The 20,196-nt window shown below is 35.5% G+C and overlaps 2 protein-coding genes across 2 annotated transcripts in view; one reads left to right on the forward strand and one right to left on the reverse strand.

The window, feature by feature from the left end:
* The window catches only part of LOC111048357, a 43,493-nt gene extending 34,805 nt beyond the window's left edge, over positions 1-8,688 (forward strand). Inside the window, exons 7-10 of the mRNA XM_039438220.1 lie at positions 5,149-5,488; positions 5,851-5,941; positions 6,495-6,677; positions 7,518-8,688. Coding sequence (XP_039294154.1) covers positions 5,149-5,488; positions 5,851-5,941; positions 6,495-6,677; positions 7,518-7,684 — 781 coding nt within the window. The 3' untranslated portion in view covers positions 7,685-8,688. The remainder of the gene's footprint in view (positions 1-5,148; positions 5,489-5,850; positions 5,942-6,494; positions 6,678-7,517) is intronic.
* A 7,605-nt stretch (positions 8,689-16,293) lies between these two features.
* On the reverse strand, positions 16,294-20,099 carry LOC111048356 (pre-mRNA-splicing ATP-dependent RNA helicase prp28; the record flags this gene model as incomplete). Its single annotated transcript, XM_039437848.1, is given in 2 exon segments — positions 16,294-17,899; positions 19,806-20,099. A coding segment is annotated over 1 exon segment (258 nt), but the record flags the coding sequence as incomplete, so codon positions are not given.
* Positions 20,100-20,196: the final 97 nt, after the last annotated feature.

Here is a 20,196-nt window from a genome sequence, read left to right on the forward strand (position 1 = left end):
AAACACCTACTTACTGATACAAAGTCTTTTACATTGCTTGATGACCAGTCTATAAATACTCTTCTCATATTTTTTAATTTATTTCTAATATCTGCTGCGCATTCTACAACCCAGTTAACCTGCTTCCTATCTTTTGGGCCTATCTTGAAAATTGGTTTAAAATAATTTCTGAATTTCTCAAGTGAAATATGATCTTGAAAGTTCCTATTGAAAATATCGCTAACTATTTCTTCTTGACTCCACTCGGCAGGGACATTGTATATTACCAATTTAGGTTTAATTTTAGGTGGCTCTTGTAGCGTAGAATCGCTAAAAATTTTATTTTTATCTACACTAGAGTCCATCACAAGAAGTACTCCTCCGCCATTCACATTGATTGCTTTTTTAACTTTCAAAGAGTTCTCGATAGACATAGTTTTTTTAATAACTTTTTTCAGGTTCTCGCTGGTCTGTTTTTCCGTTCCCTGGATCTCCTTCGGCTTTATTAGGATAGTCTTATCCTTAGGAACCGGCCGGCTCCTCTGCTCACTGGATTTCTCCTTTGTTTCTCCTGGCTTCTTTTCTTCTTTCTTCTTGGGTAGTTGGACCATCTCGGCGTAGCTAGGCTTCTTGATTGGAGTTGAAACTATCAGACTTGATGAAAGCTTCTCAATTTGTTTTTCAATCATGTTAAGTCTTTCATCTACCTTTGTATTTTGCGCGTTTACCTCACTGCTCACTTCGGTTTTCCCTGCGATTACTGCAAGATCCTCACAAAGCACAAGAAATTCTTTATAGTCTGCTTGACATATTTTTTCTTATCATACAGCTTTGTGCCCCAATCTTCAAAAGATGCCTTTAGAGTCCAAAGTTGGTTAACCAAATTATTATCTTTATTGGGCTCCATTGATTTTTGAGGATTATCACTTTCACATCTAGTATTTTCACTTTCCTCAAACTCCGATGCTAGAAACTGAGAAAGTTTTTCTGGCGATCCCATTTCATATCGAATTTACAGTATTTAACGTTGTACACAGTTCAATGCTCTGACCTAATTATCACTACTGACGAAATTTTTGTACACTCACACAAAAATTTGCTGACTACACTAAACTACGACGAACAATTAAAACGATGTTCTCTCTACGACTTCTGAATTGCTTCTGCGAATAATTAAAATATTTTTATTATGGCAATACTATGATACTATTATAGATATTATAGAAATTACAAGAAAAAAAAACAAACAATATAGATTAAATAAAATACTGACTTGCAAAGTGATCAAATATCACTTGAGGGCAAGCAGGAGCCAGATATTTCAGTTAATTTTGAGAAATATCATGCACACACACACACACACACACACACACACATACATACATACAAAACAACTCCATTACTTCAAAGGCAGGAATAAATAATGAACAAGAACCCAATACAAATAATTTAAAAAATAATAATTACTTTGAAAAGAGAACAGAGCAATTCCAAATTCTACTCACATACTTTTATACTGATTTATATAACCACAATAAACCATGCATCAACTGCATCTGGAGAATACTCCCAAAGCCAGGCTTGTACTCTTTTTTTTATTTTTTCAAGAACTTATCTTTACGTATATCGAGTGGCAAAAGGTTGAAAAATTTTGGCCCAAGAAACAGAAAACATTTTTGAAATAATGTACAATTGGCTCTTGGGCAGATTACAAACTGTTGAGTTACTGACGCGTTGATTGAGTGCTGGCTCTCACATCCTCCCCAATTTTGTAACTGCCACCACTCATGTCACTGCCATAGAACAGTGCAAGCACCTTGAATATGTAAAGGTAACGAAGTGGAAAAGCTCTCATGATCTGCTTAAAAAGCAGAAATGAATGCGTTTGCCTATGCACACCTAGTATGACCCTCACCACAGCCTTTTGTAAAGTTACAATTGGTCTGAAATAGGAGACATAGGTTGAGGCCCAACATGCAATTCCATAGTCTAGTTTAGAATTGACAAAAACAAAATATACATCATCATCATCATCATCAGTGGCGCTACAACCCGCAACAGGTCTTGGCCTCCTCCAGTATTCGCCTCCATTCGTCTCTGTCTTCCGCCCTCGCTTTCCAACCTCTGGCTCCAATCACTTGTGCGTCCTTGTCAACACCGTCCATCCAGCGCAGTCTCGGCCTTCCTGGTCTTCGCCTCCCTTCCATCCTGTACAGCATGAGTCTCCTTGGTGGGTAGGTCTCATCTGCCCGAATAAGGTGGCCAGCCCATCGCAGTCTACCAATTTTTATCATTTTGACCACATCAGGTTCACAATATACTTGGTAGAGCTCCTCATTCTTCCTCCTCCGCCAGGTCTCATCCACTTTTATCCCACCACAGATGCTTCGCAGTACCCTCCTCTCAAAAACTTTGAGTTGGCTCTCGTCTTTTTTGGACAGTGTCCATGTTTCACTGCCATACATGAGTACTGGCAGGATTAGCGAACGATATATTTTAAACTTTGTGGCTCTGCTCAGCACTTTGTTTTTTTATATACTTGGAGAGACCATAGAAGCATCTGCTGGACAGGAAAATTCTCCTTTCCACCTCCTTTGTTGTTTCATTTTTACCATCGACGAGGGAGCCCAGGTATACAAAATCATCTTCAACCTCAAAACAGTTATCATTCATCTGAAGCCTCTCCCCGATGTTGTGGTTCGTTGATGTGATCATGACCTTTGTTTTGTTTTCATTTATGTGAAGGCCCATTTGCAATGCTGCATTTTTAATATTTTTAAAGGCTTCCTTCATATCATTCACCGATCTTCCAATGATATCAATGTCGTCTGCGTACGCGAGAATTTGGGTTGATCTATAAAAAATATTCCCTTCAGTGTTGACTTTTGACTCACGAATGACTTTTTCTAAAGCTATATTAAATAACAAACATGAAAGAGCATCTCCTTGTCTCAGCCCTGCCTCCATCTCAAAAGGCTTCGACAGATGGTTTTGTATCTTCACCCGGCATACAACTTTAGACAAGGATGCTTTTGTAAGGTTGATGAGCTTCCTTGGGAATTGAAATTCATCCATGGCTTCGAATAGCCTTACTCTCAGGATACTGTCATAGGCCGCGGTGAAATCCAAGAAGAGGTGGGAGGTTCCTATTTTATATTCATGAGCCTTCTCTAGAATCTGTCGCAGCGAGAATATTTGATCTATTGTAGAGCATCCGGAGCGGAATCCTGTATGATACTTCCCTACACACCTTTCTGCTAACGGTTTGAGCCTAGCAAACAGAATGTTTGAAAATACTTTTGTACCCAGTGTTGAGAAGGGTTATGCCCCTATAATTCTTACATTCCATTTGATCCCCTTTTTTTATGTATCGGGCAGATAAGTCCTACTGTCCAGTCCTCAGGCATCCGCTCTGTCACCCACACCTTATGGATCACTTTTTGCAGTTGTTCAGCAAGGTGATCTCCAGCATCTTTCAGAAGTTCTGCTGGGATTCCATCTTCTCCTGGTGCCTTGTTTCTATTCAACTTCTCCACTGCCAATTGGACCTCCCGCACCGATGGAGGGGGTTGTTCTGCCAGGTCAAAAACAAAATATAACTGGCGCAAAATACTGAAGGGCAGGAATTGTTGCAGATTATAGAACTTTCTTAAAATAATAAGTATTTTCTCAGGCTAAGCACATGCAAATTCCATGACAACTTTTCATCCACAATCTGCCCAAGATACTTAATGGACTGTGTTTGCTCAACGTTGATCAATGCAAATTTCCATTACAGGAAAACAAACAGCCAAAAAACAGATCGCGTACAACTTGCATTGATATCCTAGCGGTATGTGCAGTTGATCCGGCTTGTTGGTATTGTCCATGTCGTAAGTGTGGTGATCATAAATTCCTGGTGATGAGCTTGAGCGGGCAATGCGATACGTAAAGGACCGACTCCAGGAATGCCTCGCTCGATAACGATGTCATTTGATGGATGTAATTTTCAAAAACTAACTTGATTAAGTTTCTGCTGATAAACTTCCATTGCAACTAAACTACACGTTTTGTACTTTATCGCAATCCAAATCATTTGATATTGACAGTTCGACAAGTATTCTAAAACCACCCGATCCATCTGCGCCACCTGGTACATAATATATTGATAATTGAATATTATCATAGGGATAATGGTGAGGAAAGAAGCCAGTATTATGAACAGGTGGGTTGAATATTTTAAAGATATCCTAAACTCTGAGTCTAGAGAAATGCAAGATGAGGCCATAGATGATAAAATGCAAGATGAGATACAGGCTAATGTGGGCCAGATAGAGAAGAGTGAGGTGCGAGGTTAAAGAATGGAAAAGCTGCTGGTGTGGCTGATATGCCTGGGGAGTTTTTAAAGTGTAGTTTGTCAACATCAACAGAAATACTATGCAAATTAGCACCCTGAGAATTATAATGGAGCAAACGCTTGAGAGGCACAATAAGCTGTACCTGAACTTTGTGGATTTTGAGAGGGTTTTTGATAGTGTTTGTAGGGAAAAAATGTGGAGAATACTTCAAGCCTAAGGCATTCCTGAAAAGTTCATCAGAAGGTTGTATGAAAACTACAATTCCCGAATTATATATGAGTGAAAATTCTCTAATCAATTTGAAATTAAAAGCGGTATACGACAATGATGTATTCTGCCACCGACGCTTTTCTTGATTCTCATGGATTGGATGATAAGAAAAATTTCAACTGGCAGGAGAGGATTGCAGTGGACCCCATTCACACATCTTAAGGACCTGGAGTTTGCAGATGATGTGTGCTCGATTTCTGAAAGTCACCAACGCTTACAAGAGAAGACCTCACAACTTGAAGAAGAGGCAGATAGCATTGGACTGAAAATAAATAAGAAAAAGACTGAGGTGATGTTTGTAAATATTGCAGAACAAAGAACTATCATCCTTGGACAGACAGTGCTAGAGAAAGTAATTATGAATTCTGCTATTTAGGTAGTGTGGTAACTGAAACTGGTGGGACAGAGGAAGACATGAAAACACGAATAGGCAAGGCACAGCAAGTTTTCAGTAGTCTGAACAAAGTGTGGCAGTCAAACCAGATAAGTCTGAACAATAAAATTAGAATATACAACTCAAACATTAAAAGTGTTTTGCTGTATGGTAGTGAAACTTGGAAAGTTTCAAAGAGCGCTACCAGGAGTATTCGCCAATAAATGTTTTCGAAGGATTCTCCAGATATGGTGGCCCAATAGAATGTCCAATGCAGAACTGTTGCAGAAGACCAACCAAGAGCCCCTGCACATTACCATCCGGAGGAGGAAGTGGGGATGGATGGATCGCACACACACTGCGCAGACGCAGACCACCGGCTGACATTCAAAGAAAGGCTTTGCAATGGAACCCTGCTGGCAGAAGGAGAAGGGGACGACCCCGTGATACATGGAGAAGAGGTGTGCCCAAGGAACTGAAGGATGCGGGAAAGGAATGGCGAGAGATGAAGGTTCTAGCTCAGAACCGTGTGAGATGGAGGCTTGCTGTTGATGCCCTATGTTCCACTAGGAACGTAGAGGATTAAGTAAGTGAATATTCTCAGGAAATCCTTTCTTTTTATGACTCTTCAGCGATCAAATTGTGTGATTATTAGAAGAATGTATCCTAATTCAACAATACTGCGATCTGTTTCAACTATGAGTTGAATTATATGAGTAGAATTACAGTCCCAATGAATATTTCGATCAATATGTGTACTTCACGGTTAGAGTAATATAAACTCAAGAAAATTATTCATATTTCCTACATGCTACCATATGGATGTATGTATTTGTACATTTTCAATAGAATATTTTTCTCGAACTGAGCTATTAATTATATTTTTTACAGGCGATCAAAGAAGATATCATGAGATCACTCTCATCCAGATTAGAAATGCACTGGGATACACTTGTTGATGATGAAGTTGGATCACCTGATGGTAATGTTACTTTTGAAAAAATCAAAACCAATAAAAATGTTTTCATTATTCTATTTACACATCTTCTCAGGATTCAACCTGCTTGCAATTCCAAGTTGACTTCAATAAATCGATCACTTTAATCTTCTCTTGCGGAGCAGTTTGATTGATTCAGTTCTGGGCTTGAGGTGAATGTTGTAAACAGATTCAATCCTTCGAGCTGGCATATCTCAGAAGGCTATAGCTTTGCAACCACAGTTTGCTCAATCTAATCGACTGAACTATAGTATATATATATATAAATTTTACTAACCTGAAATTAGCTAGCTCTTCATCCTGGAGGACTCAGTATTAAATATAATATATTTGATTGAATGATGTACTTGTTTTTAAAAGTCATGACACCATTATAAATCATGAGGTTTTGCTAAAAGTCACATTGTTTTAACAAATAATGAACTAACAAAGCAAGCGTTGCTTTGCGCTGCTCATTATCAGTCCAGTTATTTATGAATTCATTATTGATATTCAATAATTTGTGTATTTATTGATTCATTTTTTATTAATGCTCTAGAACGTGTTGTACTCCATGAGCCGCCACGGAGAGTTCTCATTCCATTGCCATATTGCAAAGTGGCCCTGAGCGACTACTTGTTCCCCGGTGAAGACGCGTCTGAAACTCTGGACTCTCTGCAGCTTCTTCTCGGCTTGAAATTGGCTGAGTCATCACTTTTGAAGGATTTTGAAGGGCAGTCTGGTAAGTTGAACGTTCATAACTTGAGTAGTTGAGAAATTGAAAAATCCACGCGCAAAAGTATTAAATTGTTTTTGAGAGATCCTACGGTATGTAGACAGAATGTGAAGTAGATGGTATGAATTATAATAATAGTATTCGTATGGTTTTATTGGTGGGGAGTTCCTGACAGAAGTTTCACCTCGCCTGAATGTATGATTTAAGCCGTCATGGGCCTTGCGACTGTCATACATCAGCCGGGACCGATAATTTAACGTGTCCATCCGATAACACGGGAGTGACCTGTTTAAAAACTTTTGGTGATGAGCGGGTTTGAACCGGGGATCTTTAGGCTGCTGCTGTACTCTATCCTCTAGATCACGGATCACTCCGTGGAATTATGAAATGAATGCTCAGTAGCCGAGTAAGTGAATGACATCACCTTCACCAACCGAGGCTTCAGAGAGGCTCTCATAAGCTGTTGAGCAGATGAATGTGAAAAATCAGAAACACTTGAGATTATGTCCAAACATGCGCGTGGCCTCTACCGTCTTCTTCTATGTACTGTAAGTTATAGAAAACGCTGAATAAATTGAATATTTGTCAGCTGTCAAGACAAAATACTCCTTTCAATTTGTAACTTTTGAAGAAAATAAAACCGAGGTATTAAGTACATTTTGAACGTAATCAATGCCATTTGAACCAATGATCAGTGTCTCGAGGACAGTGCAATAACTTCACTCAACCGCAGTTGAAGCTGCAACTAAAGCAAGTTAAGCCACTTGTACTTGAAAACGGACCTTTATCTTATCCTGATTGGTTGAAATTCTCCATTGTTGTTCAACTGTTATCTATTCTTTGCAGATCCGAACCAATTTTACGAATTGACCAGAAACGCATCGTTATCTGGGGACAATGGGTCGCAAAAACCCACTTTCAACTCACAACTCATCATCAGTGGAATGATCATTGCAGCATTAGTCATGCTCATATCAATCTTCATACAACTCTCGGGCTGGCCCCGTTCCTGAGAACTGCAACTATATTATTTGTCATCTAGTTAACACTGAGCGATATTCAGTAATATTCTGATATAGCTTTAATGGGAACGGAATGAATGATTGAATTTTTCTATGTTTATATGGATCGAGAATGCTACGGGCTTAGTCACTTTTTCTTCCATCAATAGTCATGTATTCCACAAATTTGAACATCATCTTTATAATTTATCAAGTGATCAAATGTTACTCCTACTCTTCTTTTCACTTATTATGTATCTTATACCTATGCATTTATGTTAATAATAGTTTAAATTGTTTTTTAAATGTTAAGAAGAATGTTGAAACTTGAAGGTGTGGAGTTGTACTATGACATTATGGAAATGAAAAAGCCATCCATTATAATGAGTTGCACAACTCCATAAATAAGTCTTTTTATCAAAAGGTGATGATTCAATAATCTATCTACCATAGATATTGTTCTCGAATCTTATTAGTTATTATTTTCAATTATTATTAGTAGAATTATGTCTCTCAATTTTGTCGCAACATCGATATTATTCTAAATACACGACTGCATCATAATATTATAAAGAGTAATGAATAGTTCTCTCACAACTTGATTAAGCATTCCAATTGATCAGTATTCCAATCACTGGACGATATATTTCACTCATGAATTCTGTTACTGATATTTTTGAAAAATTTCAACTTTAGTTTCAGTAAGTAAAGGTGATAATGGAATGAAAAATATTGTATGAATGAATACAAAAATTTTCTTTGTAATAAAGCAAGAAAATTCAGGATGCATTAAATATAGAAATCATACATCGCTAAAATATATATTGTATCTGCATAAAATAATATTGTATTGCTTTGATTTCTATCAAATATGCTGGATTTAAAAAGGTTTTAATGTAATAAATAGGTTGAAGGAATTTCAAATGAATGTACTGAGCGTTTCTTGAATTTTGATGTCTGATTGTCAAATATTTTTATATTTTATCAGTGTTATGAATAAAACAATAAAAACCACATTGATAGTTTTATTTTTTAATTATAACTGTCCATCCACAGATCCTTGACAATCAAGTATTTATTTTAATTCTTTCTTTATTATTATTCAAATAAATAAACAAACAAATAAATACATCTCATAGAAGCAGTTACAATTTTTTTTAATTTGTGTTCTCCATAGGTTATAAATTGAAATTGAAAAGCAGATGAAATTGACATACTTCAACATCTTTATTTCCAAAAATCAAGCATTATAAGTGTTCAAGTTCGCATAATTAGTAGCATCGATGAATTTCATTGATGAATTCCATAAAAAAGATTTGATAACTCACTTATCGATTTAAGACACGCCTTAAACCTGTATTCAACTTTCAGAGCTCTGCTATATTGTAAATCATTATTCTACAATGCAATGACAGGTGAACTTATAATTAGACAGTACGGTATTTATACTTGATTACATCATTACTTGAAATCAAGAGTGTTCTCTGATAAGAATGCTCTCATCTCATCCTCTTTAATCATTCTAATAAGTAGGAATCGAACCGAAAATATTGAACATTTTCTCATTTGAATCTTACAATTATTTCAAATTTACTATTTTTCCAAGGCAATTACTTGGTAGGATTAGTTTATTGATGCAACTCAATACATTCTCATATTTGTATTGGATTTATTGTCAAAAAAATTTAAAATACAAAATTGCATCATCAATTGCTAGAGTATATAATTAAAAGAGACAGTATAACATGATCAATAAAATATGATCAAGTAATTTCGGTACTCTCAACATAAGATCCATGAAGCCTTGTGTTTTGGCAGTGCGAGTTGCAGTTGTCTTATTTTATTCCAATTCTTGTCAAGTACAAAATAACATATAGACCCCAATTCAAATTAAAAATGCTAAAGAGAATAATTTTACCTATTATTTACCAAAAAATTTACAGAAGGAAGCCAATAAATTGTTGAAGTATAGTCAATCTCACGGCAAAGAAGGATTTTCTGGAATTGAAAAATGAGGAATTTAAGTCTTGTGTAATAGGTGATAATAAATGAGGGATTGTATTTGTTTAAATGCTAATGAACAAATCATAACTATTTAACGAAATACTCTTTTTCCTATTGATAATATCACTTATTTGCAGCAATTTCCTATATATTGTAGTAAGTTAGTACACGTTCTATCAACTTGTAATAGAGATTTTTCTAAGAAAGTGACTGCAGATGAAAAAATTCGTCACATCTCCACTAAATTCAAACCCTTCATTCTCCAACACTATATTTTTAAAAGCTTGTAAAAATCCAATTCATAATGAATCATTAGTTACATAACTTTACTATTTATACTGTCTATACCGTACTATTTTCTATTTTGTCTATAGTCTTTACTATTTATATGGTAGGCTACTCATAGTAGAAAGAGAATGTTCAAGTAAAACAGATAATTAATGTGGTGAATCATTAATAGAAGTATATTACAGGACAGTGATATATATAAATACATTTTTAATTATGAAACTTCCATGACAACTACTAAAATTAAATTGAATGCGCCCATGAATTTATTTAATACACGGACAGTAATGAATCTTTTCTCTATAAAATGAGAGTATCGTATCTTATCATAAATAATATGAGTTAGAGTTAGGAAATTGCAGCTCCGATCTAGTGGAACAAAGATATACCGTAATGGAAGCTTGTGTAGCTATTGTAACCCTTCCTGCTCTACCCGATTAATGGCAATAATATGCTATACTGCTACCTATAATCGGATGCTCTAATGTAGGCCTGTGTCGATTAGAGAAGTGAGCCAACATTATTTCTGAGTTTTAAACCATAGATCTGATATTAGAAATAATAAACGGAAGTGATAGTGTGTCGATTGGCAAAATACATTGCTGAATTTCCATGTAGCCTAATTAAGTCATATTCCTTCAACAATCGGAAATGTTAATGTGTGTATCGCTTAGCAAAATCCTGGCAGATTTTTTTGTAACACACTTGTTGCCGTGTTACACTTGTGGGTCCATTAGTCGACTCAAATTGCCCGTTCAGTTCACATCTGATCAAAATTGGATCAATCTGCTGCTGCTGTAACTGTCCAGTGGCCCAACTATTACTGCCGGGTTTCCTCTTTTGTCATCATTTGGTGGACTGGGTTGGTTATATTAGGTTAGGTACCTACTCGCATTGTTGTTAACTACTGTACTACTATTGTGCGCCGATTTCCGAGTCGGTGGAAATGTAACAGGATGATGGCAAAATATAATGGGACCGGTGTGGGAATGAAAGAGTGGAGCCGCCGGGTGTGGGAATGAAAGTGTGGAGCCGCCGGTAAAGGAACAACAGTAGCGTCGTGTACGTAGTTGGATTCACTTTTGAGACTGTCACGATTTGTTGGATGGGAAGCATCGATGCTATAATTAAAGCAACACTGACAGATTAAAGTGAATGTGACTGTAGTATGTCGTTTTGTTGGAGCAACTCACATGCAGCGAAGCGTTCACGCTAATTGAATTTGGATGGTGTCGTTGTTCGCAGCACACTGTCACTAAGACGACTAGTGGCTAGACATGCGTTGCACAATGACATGGTTATCGTTCATTGCATTTTTCGTCGTGTCACACAGGTACCGGTACATCCGCTGTAATAGGTTGGATAAAATCAGTTCTTGAGCTGACAGATTATTGTGAAGAAGAACTGAAAAGTTCGACACTGCCTAGGCCCACACTACGCTTATTTTGACATAATATCTCAACTGGATAAAGCTACTATAGTTGAGGAAACATATCAACCATCAGGCAACTGCAAGTAGGAGAATTGGAAATAGTCCAATCATTATAAATATACATTGGTCCTTGCAATATTTATTGTAGCTCTGATTTTTGATATATTATTTGGATACAGAGTTTTGCGCTAGATACAGAGTGGCCAAAAAACCTCGTATTTCCGGTTCATTTTCCAGTTTTCAGCTATTTCCGCCAAATCCGTTAATCGGATAGAAAGATTTGCTCTAGCCTTTTCTTTAGATTAAAAAATTCTGATTAAAATAAGATCATTCGGAACTCTCTATCTCTAATGAATACTGAGTTATGATTTTTCAAAAATGAGTGAAATTTAAAGAGAAGATCAATCTTGATGAATTTTAGTTTTTGATCAACATTATCTTCCGATTGTTACCATTTAGTTTAGATGTATAATTCAAAATCCCTCTGGGCGTATTTTTGTGCTCTACAATATGAGATCAGGTAGCGCTCTATCCCATATAGATTAGTGGCAATATATATTTTTGCTGAGGCTGTATTCGTGTGTAGTCTTGGCCTGATTATCATTAAGTAAATAATTTTAGATTCTCAATGAAAATATGGAACAATGATGGTAAAAATGCACAACCAAAAGCTTTGAAATTACTCTAAAAATAAGTTTTGAGGAGTTAGAATTTAAAAAATTAAAATTCTAGCCCCGTACCACAGGTTCCGTACTTCGTACCGGAACCTTTTAGTCCTATTCTACAATTTACTCATAAAATTATATTCATGATAAGGTTCCGTACCGTACCAATAGGCCTTCAGGAACTGAAAGTTATAATAGTTACAAAATTGAGTACGGTAGTTTAAAAAAAAATATCATTTTCATTCTCTGATGATTATTCCTATAGTTATATACGAGCTATGGTTCTTTCAGATTAAACTATTTTCATACCTAAGTACCGATAGCCTACGGTACTTATTTTCTAGATAGATTGTCCCACAATTTTCATGAGCATAGACTGCCAATCTCTTCAATTGAACAGTGAACATAATTCCATTGGATTCACCTTCTATGGGCTATATCAATTGCATTCAATGTGTAGGCCTACTGACGGCAGATACCTCAACAGAAAATATTTTGAAACTCGTTTTTTAGGTCAGATCTATTAAATTAGATTAAAAAATACGATTGAATAAGAATCTATCGTTGTGAATATGGACACTACTGTACATAATACATTGCAAGGTGCAGAAAATACTAGATCATTGGTTCCCGAAAAATAGTCAACAAAAGCCCTGGATGTGGTCTGTGAGGTGTCCGAGGGAAGGAAAACTGATGTTCCAAGCTTTATTAATGTTCTTAAAATTACCTTTATTGGTCTATTTCAAAATATAATTTTACCTTTGAAAATTCTATCTGCAAAATGTGTTTCCAATCAGTAAAAGAACTGATGAGTTCCAATTATTGCAATAAGATATGAAGTTTGTTGAGTGAAATAGGAGTCATTTCAGAATATTCAAGAGTAACGTTTGAATCCATAAATTTGATGAATTGTTAAATGTTCATTAATTCTCCAGATAAGAGAGCGAATCTCTTACTTCTATCATTTCACATCTGGTGGGCCTAATCTGTTCAGTAGGATATTTTCAATTTTTCAGAAGGATATGACCACTAATTCTCGATTAAAAAATTCACTACTTCTCAGAAGTAGGAGCTCAAAGTGTTTGTCTGTGATGTATGAGGAATAAAACCATCAATTCAATCTCAGGGCTATTGTGACCTCTTTTTATGCACGCAACTTTTACCAAAATCAAAACTATGATGGTTCAAAACAGGATATATTCGAATTCAGTAGCGTGTATCACCGGCTATCTGGAACGATTTTATTGCCTTACATCACACTTTCCAAATTAACACCAATTTTCAGTTTATACAATCTCAATCAATATCATATCTAATTTATTCCAATATGGACTCATTTATCAAACATTTACAACACGGCTCTGACTGACTAAATGATGCTAGCTCTCAATCTCTATCGAAAAACTTCTTCAAGGAAACTATTATCTCAATTCTGTCTAGTTAGTAGTAATTTCATTGATCCGGAATTGAACGTGCTGCATAGTTTCCTAATTGTATGTTTCGTGAAAGTGATGGATTCGATGTTCTTTCTATCACCTCAATCTCCTCGTATGATGTGATAATCGTATTACTATGGTCAGATTCACTGCAAACTGGCAACATCCTTTATAAACAGCATGAATATGCTTCCTATTTTACTGATTGAGACAGTTAGAGGTGATATTCACCGCTGCTACGCTGTGATACCGTTAATGAAATCACATCACATTATTGCAAGAGATTGTAGTTTCAGGTTGGCAGCTAACTAATACTAATTGGATGAAGACTGAGGACTGAGGAGGCACGTGATGGTCAAAAACTTCTGGTCGGCTTCGAGTTTCGTTTGTTGCTGGACGTCCACTTTCTCCGATTTGAATAATAATAATTGTTTTTAGTGCGCAACAGATTGAATGGTTGGAGGTACGAAACAGGCACTTCTATATTGTTACACTGTATCATTTCATTGCACTTTCATTCTGTTGCTTTGGATAGTCGGAAGGACTCCGAACACCTAGAGAGACACCGGAATAATATAACTTAATATTTTCCTATAGATCTCTAATATCTTTTAGAAACATGGAAGCTGATATGTAGAAGAATAAAATGTCTGAAGATTATTCTTGAAATTATTCCTCTGTGATAATAGAGAAATAATAAAAGAAATGTATTATTCAACAATTGGCTTTTTAAACATTCACTATTTCATTTTCAGCTCAAAAGTTTGTTCTATCAGACAAAACAAAGCATATAATATTAAGCTATATACTGTACTATATCTTCTCTCTATGGTTCTATGTGGAGATGTAGAAGCTCAATACTAAACCTTTTTTTGAATAATCTGTGAGATAAATGAAATTCCTTTCAAACAGTAGAGAGAATATCTTTATAGTTTTGTTCCAGAAAATTTCAAACACATCCGTTTGCTCTCTCAAATGTTTTTATCCTCTCTAGCTAAAGTATTATTGGAATCGGTGAAAAAATATTATTCATTCTACTTTCTCTTCACCTTCGAATCGTTTGTTTTCAAAACCGAAAATTTCCTGAGTGGAGTACAATAACAATGTATTCATGTTACATATCTCATTAATGCTTGCTGGTTTATGCCTACATGAGTTATACACACTGTGTGTGGGTGATGTGATGAGAGGATGACGATGTATTGTCAAATATTTATGCCTCTGAGCAGGACTCGAACCCACGACCAAGAGGAGTTGAAGTTGAAGTAGCAAACATCCATACCGTTTATCATGTCAGCCGTCATCCGTATAATGTATTATTCTCCTCTTTGTACAATAATAAAATGAATACTATAGTGCATCCAGTTTCTATTTCTATACGAGAAACGAGCTTTCATTAAATCATTTTCCACGAAAGTGTCCTATGCTGAAACTGAATTAGAATGTGGAACTTTATCACACAATCTCTTCCAAAATGATTTCGAATAAATAAATCGGAAATCGGTTAAGTGAGTTCTGGAAGAAATATAAATGGTATATCATCACTTCTTAATATTTTATTCAACTGGATTCTATCATACAATCATTTATTGCTTGGCTTGCCCCAGTAATTAAAACAAAAGTCTAATTTGTACAAGTATATTTCTAAAAAATTGTCTGATGTGAACTAATATTGTCCTTGATCGATATTACGGTATCGAACATTCTTCAATATATTCTGGAATCTTGCACGCACTAAATCTATCCAGGAAATAATACCTGAAGATACAAAGAGAGATTACTGTTGAGAATGAATACCTGTAATACATTCTGATGGAATGAGGAAGAAAGGCTATCAATACTAACTTGGGCCTCTCACTGAATTTTATTGTCTCATATGAGGATCTTTTTTCGAGAGACGACCACGACATTAAAAAGCAAAACCCGTCTTTCTAGTGCAATATTATATGAGCTTGGCTGCAAAACAATTCCCTCTGCAGGCAAATTGGATTCTTCATAGGAAAGTGCGTGTGGATCCACTAACTTGTTTTCGAATGTGGATGCTGGACAGAGAGGCAAGACATTAATATGTTATTAGTCAAGAATGGCCAGGGGTTACAGGAAATTAATACTTCCGCTACTTTATTATCAGCAGTAATAGAGACTGATATGGAACTAATAGTGCTTATAACATTGATATTATGTCTGTAATACACCTTATTATGTCTAGTAGGTCTGGTTATTGATAGTTTGAATCTAATGTGTCTTAATGATAATCATTGATCTCAATATTGCACCTTATATTTGTAAATAAATAATTCACAACAGTAGTACGGTACAGCGTTGAGCAGAGAAATATGTATTTTTTCTAGTCAAGTACCAGTATATGGTACTACAGTATCGGTACTTTCATTTTTCATTTAATTGTAAATTATTTATTTCCAATGCAACTCTCAGTTGATATTTATATATTCAGTTATTTCTGAGGGTGCTAATTGGGCACATATACCCAGATTTGTGGATAGGTAATGGGAACGTTGAAGATGCTACATAAGTAGAGCTTCAGCTTCCACACCATCCAAACCATCGGAGAGCGACTTTTTCAACTCGAAAATCATTATTATTATTAGCCAAGTCCCCTCAATGAAATGAGTCACAAAACATAATTTTTAATTCCTTATTTGAATCAAGAGTCTCATTGAACGTACAACATAACTATGTCTTACGTTATGGTCATAATATTATAATGGTCACTTTTTATCAGAAATGTGAAAAAATAATATAAATCGGGGATTGGAGGATATTGAAACAGTCGAGTTGGTAAAAATAATATTCTATTCACAAAATATTATACAATTTATAAAGACATAAAATATCATACAAAAGCTGAACTAAGTCTAACTAGAAAATAAAAATGAAACAATGATTAATGAGTAGCGGGCAACTGTGTCATTTCAGTCATTTCATTCTTAAGGCAAACGGAACTTTAAATCACTTTCTTACTTATCTCAACTTACTTATCGAACTTATCTATCTAGTATTGCACCTATCAAGCTCAACCACTTCAAAACTTCCTGTTTGTATTGATAATATTCATTCAATTACCATACAAGCACTTATTCTCAATCATTATGAGCATAGTTTATAGAGAGCCAAAATGCTACCAACTATGTCGAAAAACTGAATACAGTTAGGAGTAAATTATCCATAATATAACCTAGACTACATCTTAATATGGAAATAAGTTATGCTTATAATATGTTGCTCTTATATGATAGCTTTGCGATAATAGCTATCCAGCTATCACCAATTCAAAAGTCCTATATATTTTATCTGTTATTTATTCCTCTCGAGAAGCATCACTGTTATTCTATTCTACTTCCAGATTATTTTGTCATAGTAGGCTAAACTGTTATTCTGGAACTAAAGTAGTGGGTCCAAACTTATGACTCCTTTCAACTTAACATTTGCTATTTTAAAGGAATCGAGGCATTGTTTTTCATACCGTACTAACAATATTTTTCAACTCCCAGAGGTGAAGATAAGGGATTCTTTAAACTAGTGTCAATCACATTGATAATAACTATTTCAATTTATCCAAATTGTATAATGTGAACATTGATATTAACAATTATATTTCTCAACAATGAGCATACTTAGTGAAATAATGGAAAAGATTCCAAACTTTAATTGAAAGTAAGATATTCTAGGCAAATTCTTGTAAAAGACTTATTTTTAAAGCTACCTAATTGTGAAGTTGAAAATTGGAATTTAAATCGAAATAATCGAATACCAGTTGTAGGTTGTTTTTTTAGTAGTTTGCTTTTTCTTGACAAGACAACATTCAATGAAGAATGCTTGATTGAGTCCCTCAGCAACTCAGCATATGTAGCCTATACCGGTACGGTAACTTAAAACAGTTCTCACAAGAATTGAAACTTGTAATCAAGATTTGATTAATGTTTCCATGAAGTTGAACTTATTGAGTACTCCTCAATTCATAGCGATTGCAACTAGTAATATTAATTACATAAATTCTTTTTACAATGAATATTCTATCTGTGACTTCACAAGGGAAAATGAATGATCCACTAGTTATCCTCATAATTAACGCTAATGAAGTATCTATCATCACAAAGTAGGTACTTTCTCATGTTGTGGTCACGGAACCATTGTTGTCTCACAGCAAACATGCTATACGGTAATGTTATTATAAGTTGTAACATTTTTTTATTGAATAATTTCTCATTATTAGACTTCACAACATATTCGAAGAAGAGATTTTCCCTTGTGGAGGGAAATATTATAAGGAAATCATAAACCTTTCGTGATTAGATTGCAATGGAACGTTGTATAGCATCAATGGACTGGCACTGTTAGTTCTGATGAAAAAATGATGAGATCTTCACTGGTTCATCAGCACCTGGAAAAGAAGTGAGAAACATCATCATAAAGTGAATTCGATGTAATAAAAAAGCGATTATAAGAAACATAAAGACGTTCTAATTCGTCCGTTCTTCTATAATATTATAGTTTCTACACTTGTGAATCGTCTGGCCTAGTAGTATAGAATCAACTACTGATAATAACAAATCAACTATCACCAACTTCATCAACAACTATAGTGAGGTCTACGTTATAATGGCAGTATTTGATTAACATTGGTGGTGCTATCCTTATCTATCATTCGACAAAGCAGGTACCGCTATCCTTTCCCAACTCAGCTACGTTACAATCTCGTTTTCAACAATATACAAATAGAATGATTCATTAACAAAATATTTGATCTCAATAATGAAATTTATTATTTAATCATTGAAAAATATATTTTCTTGGCGAGTAAAATATGAATGATTATTTTTAACAAGAATGAACAGTTAATATTACATTTTATTACATCAGATAAACCATTTTCAGCAATCCTCTATAGAAAGCAGTGGTAGGCAGAGAATCAGCAACGCTGTTCCCTATCTTTCTCCACTGTCATTATAACTTTGACCTCACTATGGTAAACTTTGAAAAACAATTGACAACAATACTATTGATCATTTCCATTTGAATCAAGCGACATCGTGATTATCTCGAGATTGTCTTCTAATTCGGAATACATAACTGACACAGTAATAGCGATTTCGTCTCAATTCATTATGATCGCCTTTTACTTCATGCTTGGAGTGAGGTCAAGCATGAAATAGTTCTCAATAAGACGAGTGCATGGATTGTCTCATTAAATTGCCACAAAAACAGTTGATGATCGGTGTAGTTACTGCACCGTGAAATCATATAGGAAAAGTTGGAATGCAGCTGATTGAAGTTGAGCTGCATTACGCCATCTTGTTAGCAAAGCAAGCAGTTGTTTGATTGGTCAGGAACAGTTTCACGTTTTTACTCTTGAAAATTAAATGATCTCAGGAATGTTCGATAAGGACAACTGATAACGAGTTTCTTTATTCCTTATGTAACTCGGCTTCTTCTTTTCATTTTGGTGCTACTCAGATTTGAATGATATCCCAGGATAACACCATGGAACTTATCTTCAAAAGACTCGTTGAAATTTTTGTTTAAAAATTATTGTCATAAAATTTTTCATGTAAATTTCGTGAAATGCGCTCAAGATAATATTTAATGAGTTGAACAATAATTGAAGAGCAGTTGAATTCGTATCACTTTCAACAAAGATGCTGAGTTGAGAGATGGATGCGCCTAACTCTGTGGATTAAAAAATATCTTCAAAAATACTTTCAAGGGAACCACCATACGACCATCATCAGCTATGATGAACTACGCTCTGATTTTTCCCCTGCTAGACCTCATCAACTTACATAGAGTGGCATTTACGTGTAACTTGTTTTTTCTTAGCTGTGTTATTATTCATCTCATCCGTAGTTCTAGAATGTTATTCATGGTTTATGATTCCTCTCTTATTACTTTCTCTTACCTCAGTTCCTCATTTTGTGGTCGTATAGTATCTAGTATTTAGTATATGAGGTTTCTTATAATATTTTTTTCACTAATATAGAAACGTTTTTCTTGTATTTTTTCTTCTCTAAATCATTTAAATTTCTTTGTATTGCGATTATTGTGATTTTCTTAGTTGGGGAGCAATTCTTGGTATTTTCTCGTGTGCTCCCATATTGTTGTAAATTAATGAGTTAATTTTAAAAATAAAAATAAAACTCAAAAGCAAATGGATATTGAAAAACTTGAGAACTGTAAAGAAATATTTACAGAAGAACTGTACAAAAAGATCCACAGAAAATCTATGCAGGAAGTTTTACAGGAGATCTGTCCGGAAAGAGTTAAAGAGGATGCAAACTGTGATTGCTGACCATTGTTTTCCTAGTTTGGACAGCATAGTGGACGGCTCACTTGCGGACGTAGGCGAAGGTGGCGGGAGTGTAGAGCAGGTTGGAGGTGAGCTGTGAGATGGCGGGTGGCTGGGGAGATGGCTGCGGCAGAGTCTCCGGTCGGCGGAAGATCTGATCCCTGAGCGACTCGTGTGACTTGGGAGGGATGAACTGCGGTGGAGGCGGCGTCACGCCCGACGTCTGGTTGGGGTCCGGGGTCACCGTCGTGTCGTCGGCTGGGTTCTGGGGGAACAGTACTGGGCCTGGGTTGTGCACCTAAAAACAAAAATCCACAGTTTAGTCTGGTGCACATCATTATATATCATCAAGCTCAGTCATTTCAACATGATCAGGGTACACTTTACAAATATGC

This window comes from Nilaparvata lugens, chromosome 11 (assembly GCF_014356525.2).
Source record: "Nilaparvata lugens isolate BPH chromosome 11, ASM1435652v1, whole genome shotgun sequence".
Taxonomy (NCBI): domain Eukaryota; kingdom Metazoa; phylum Arthropoda; class Insecta; order Hemiptera; family Delphacidae; genus Nilaparvata; species Nilaparvata lugens.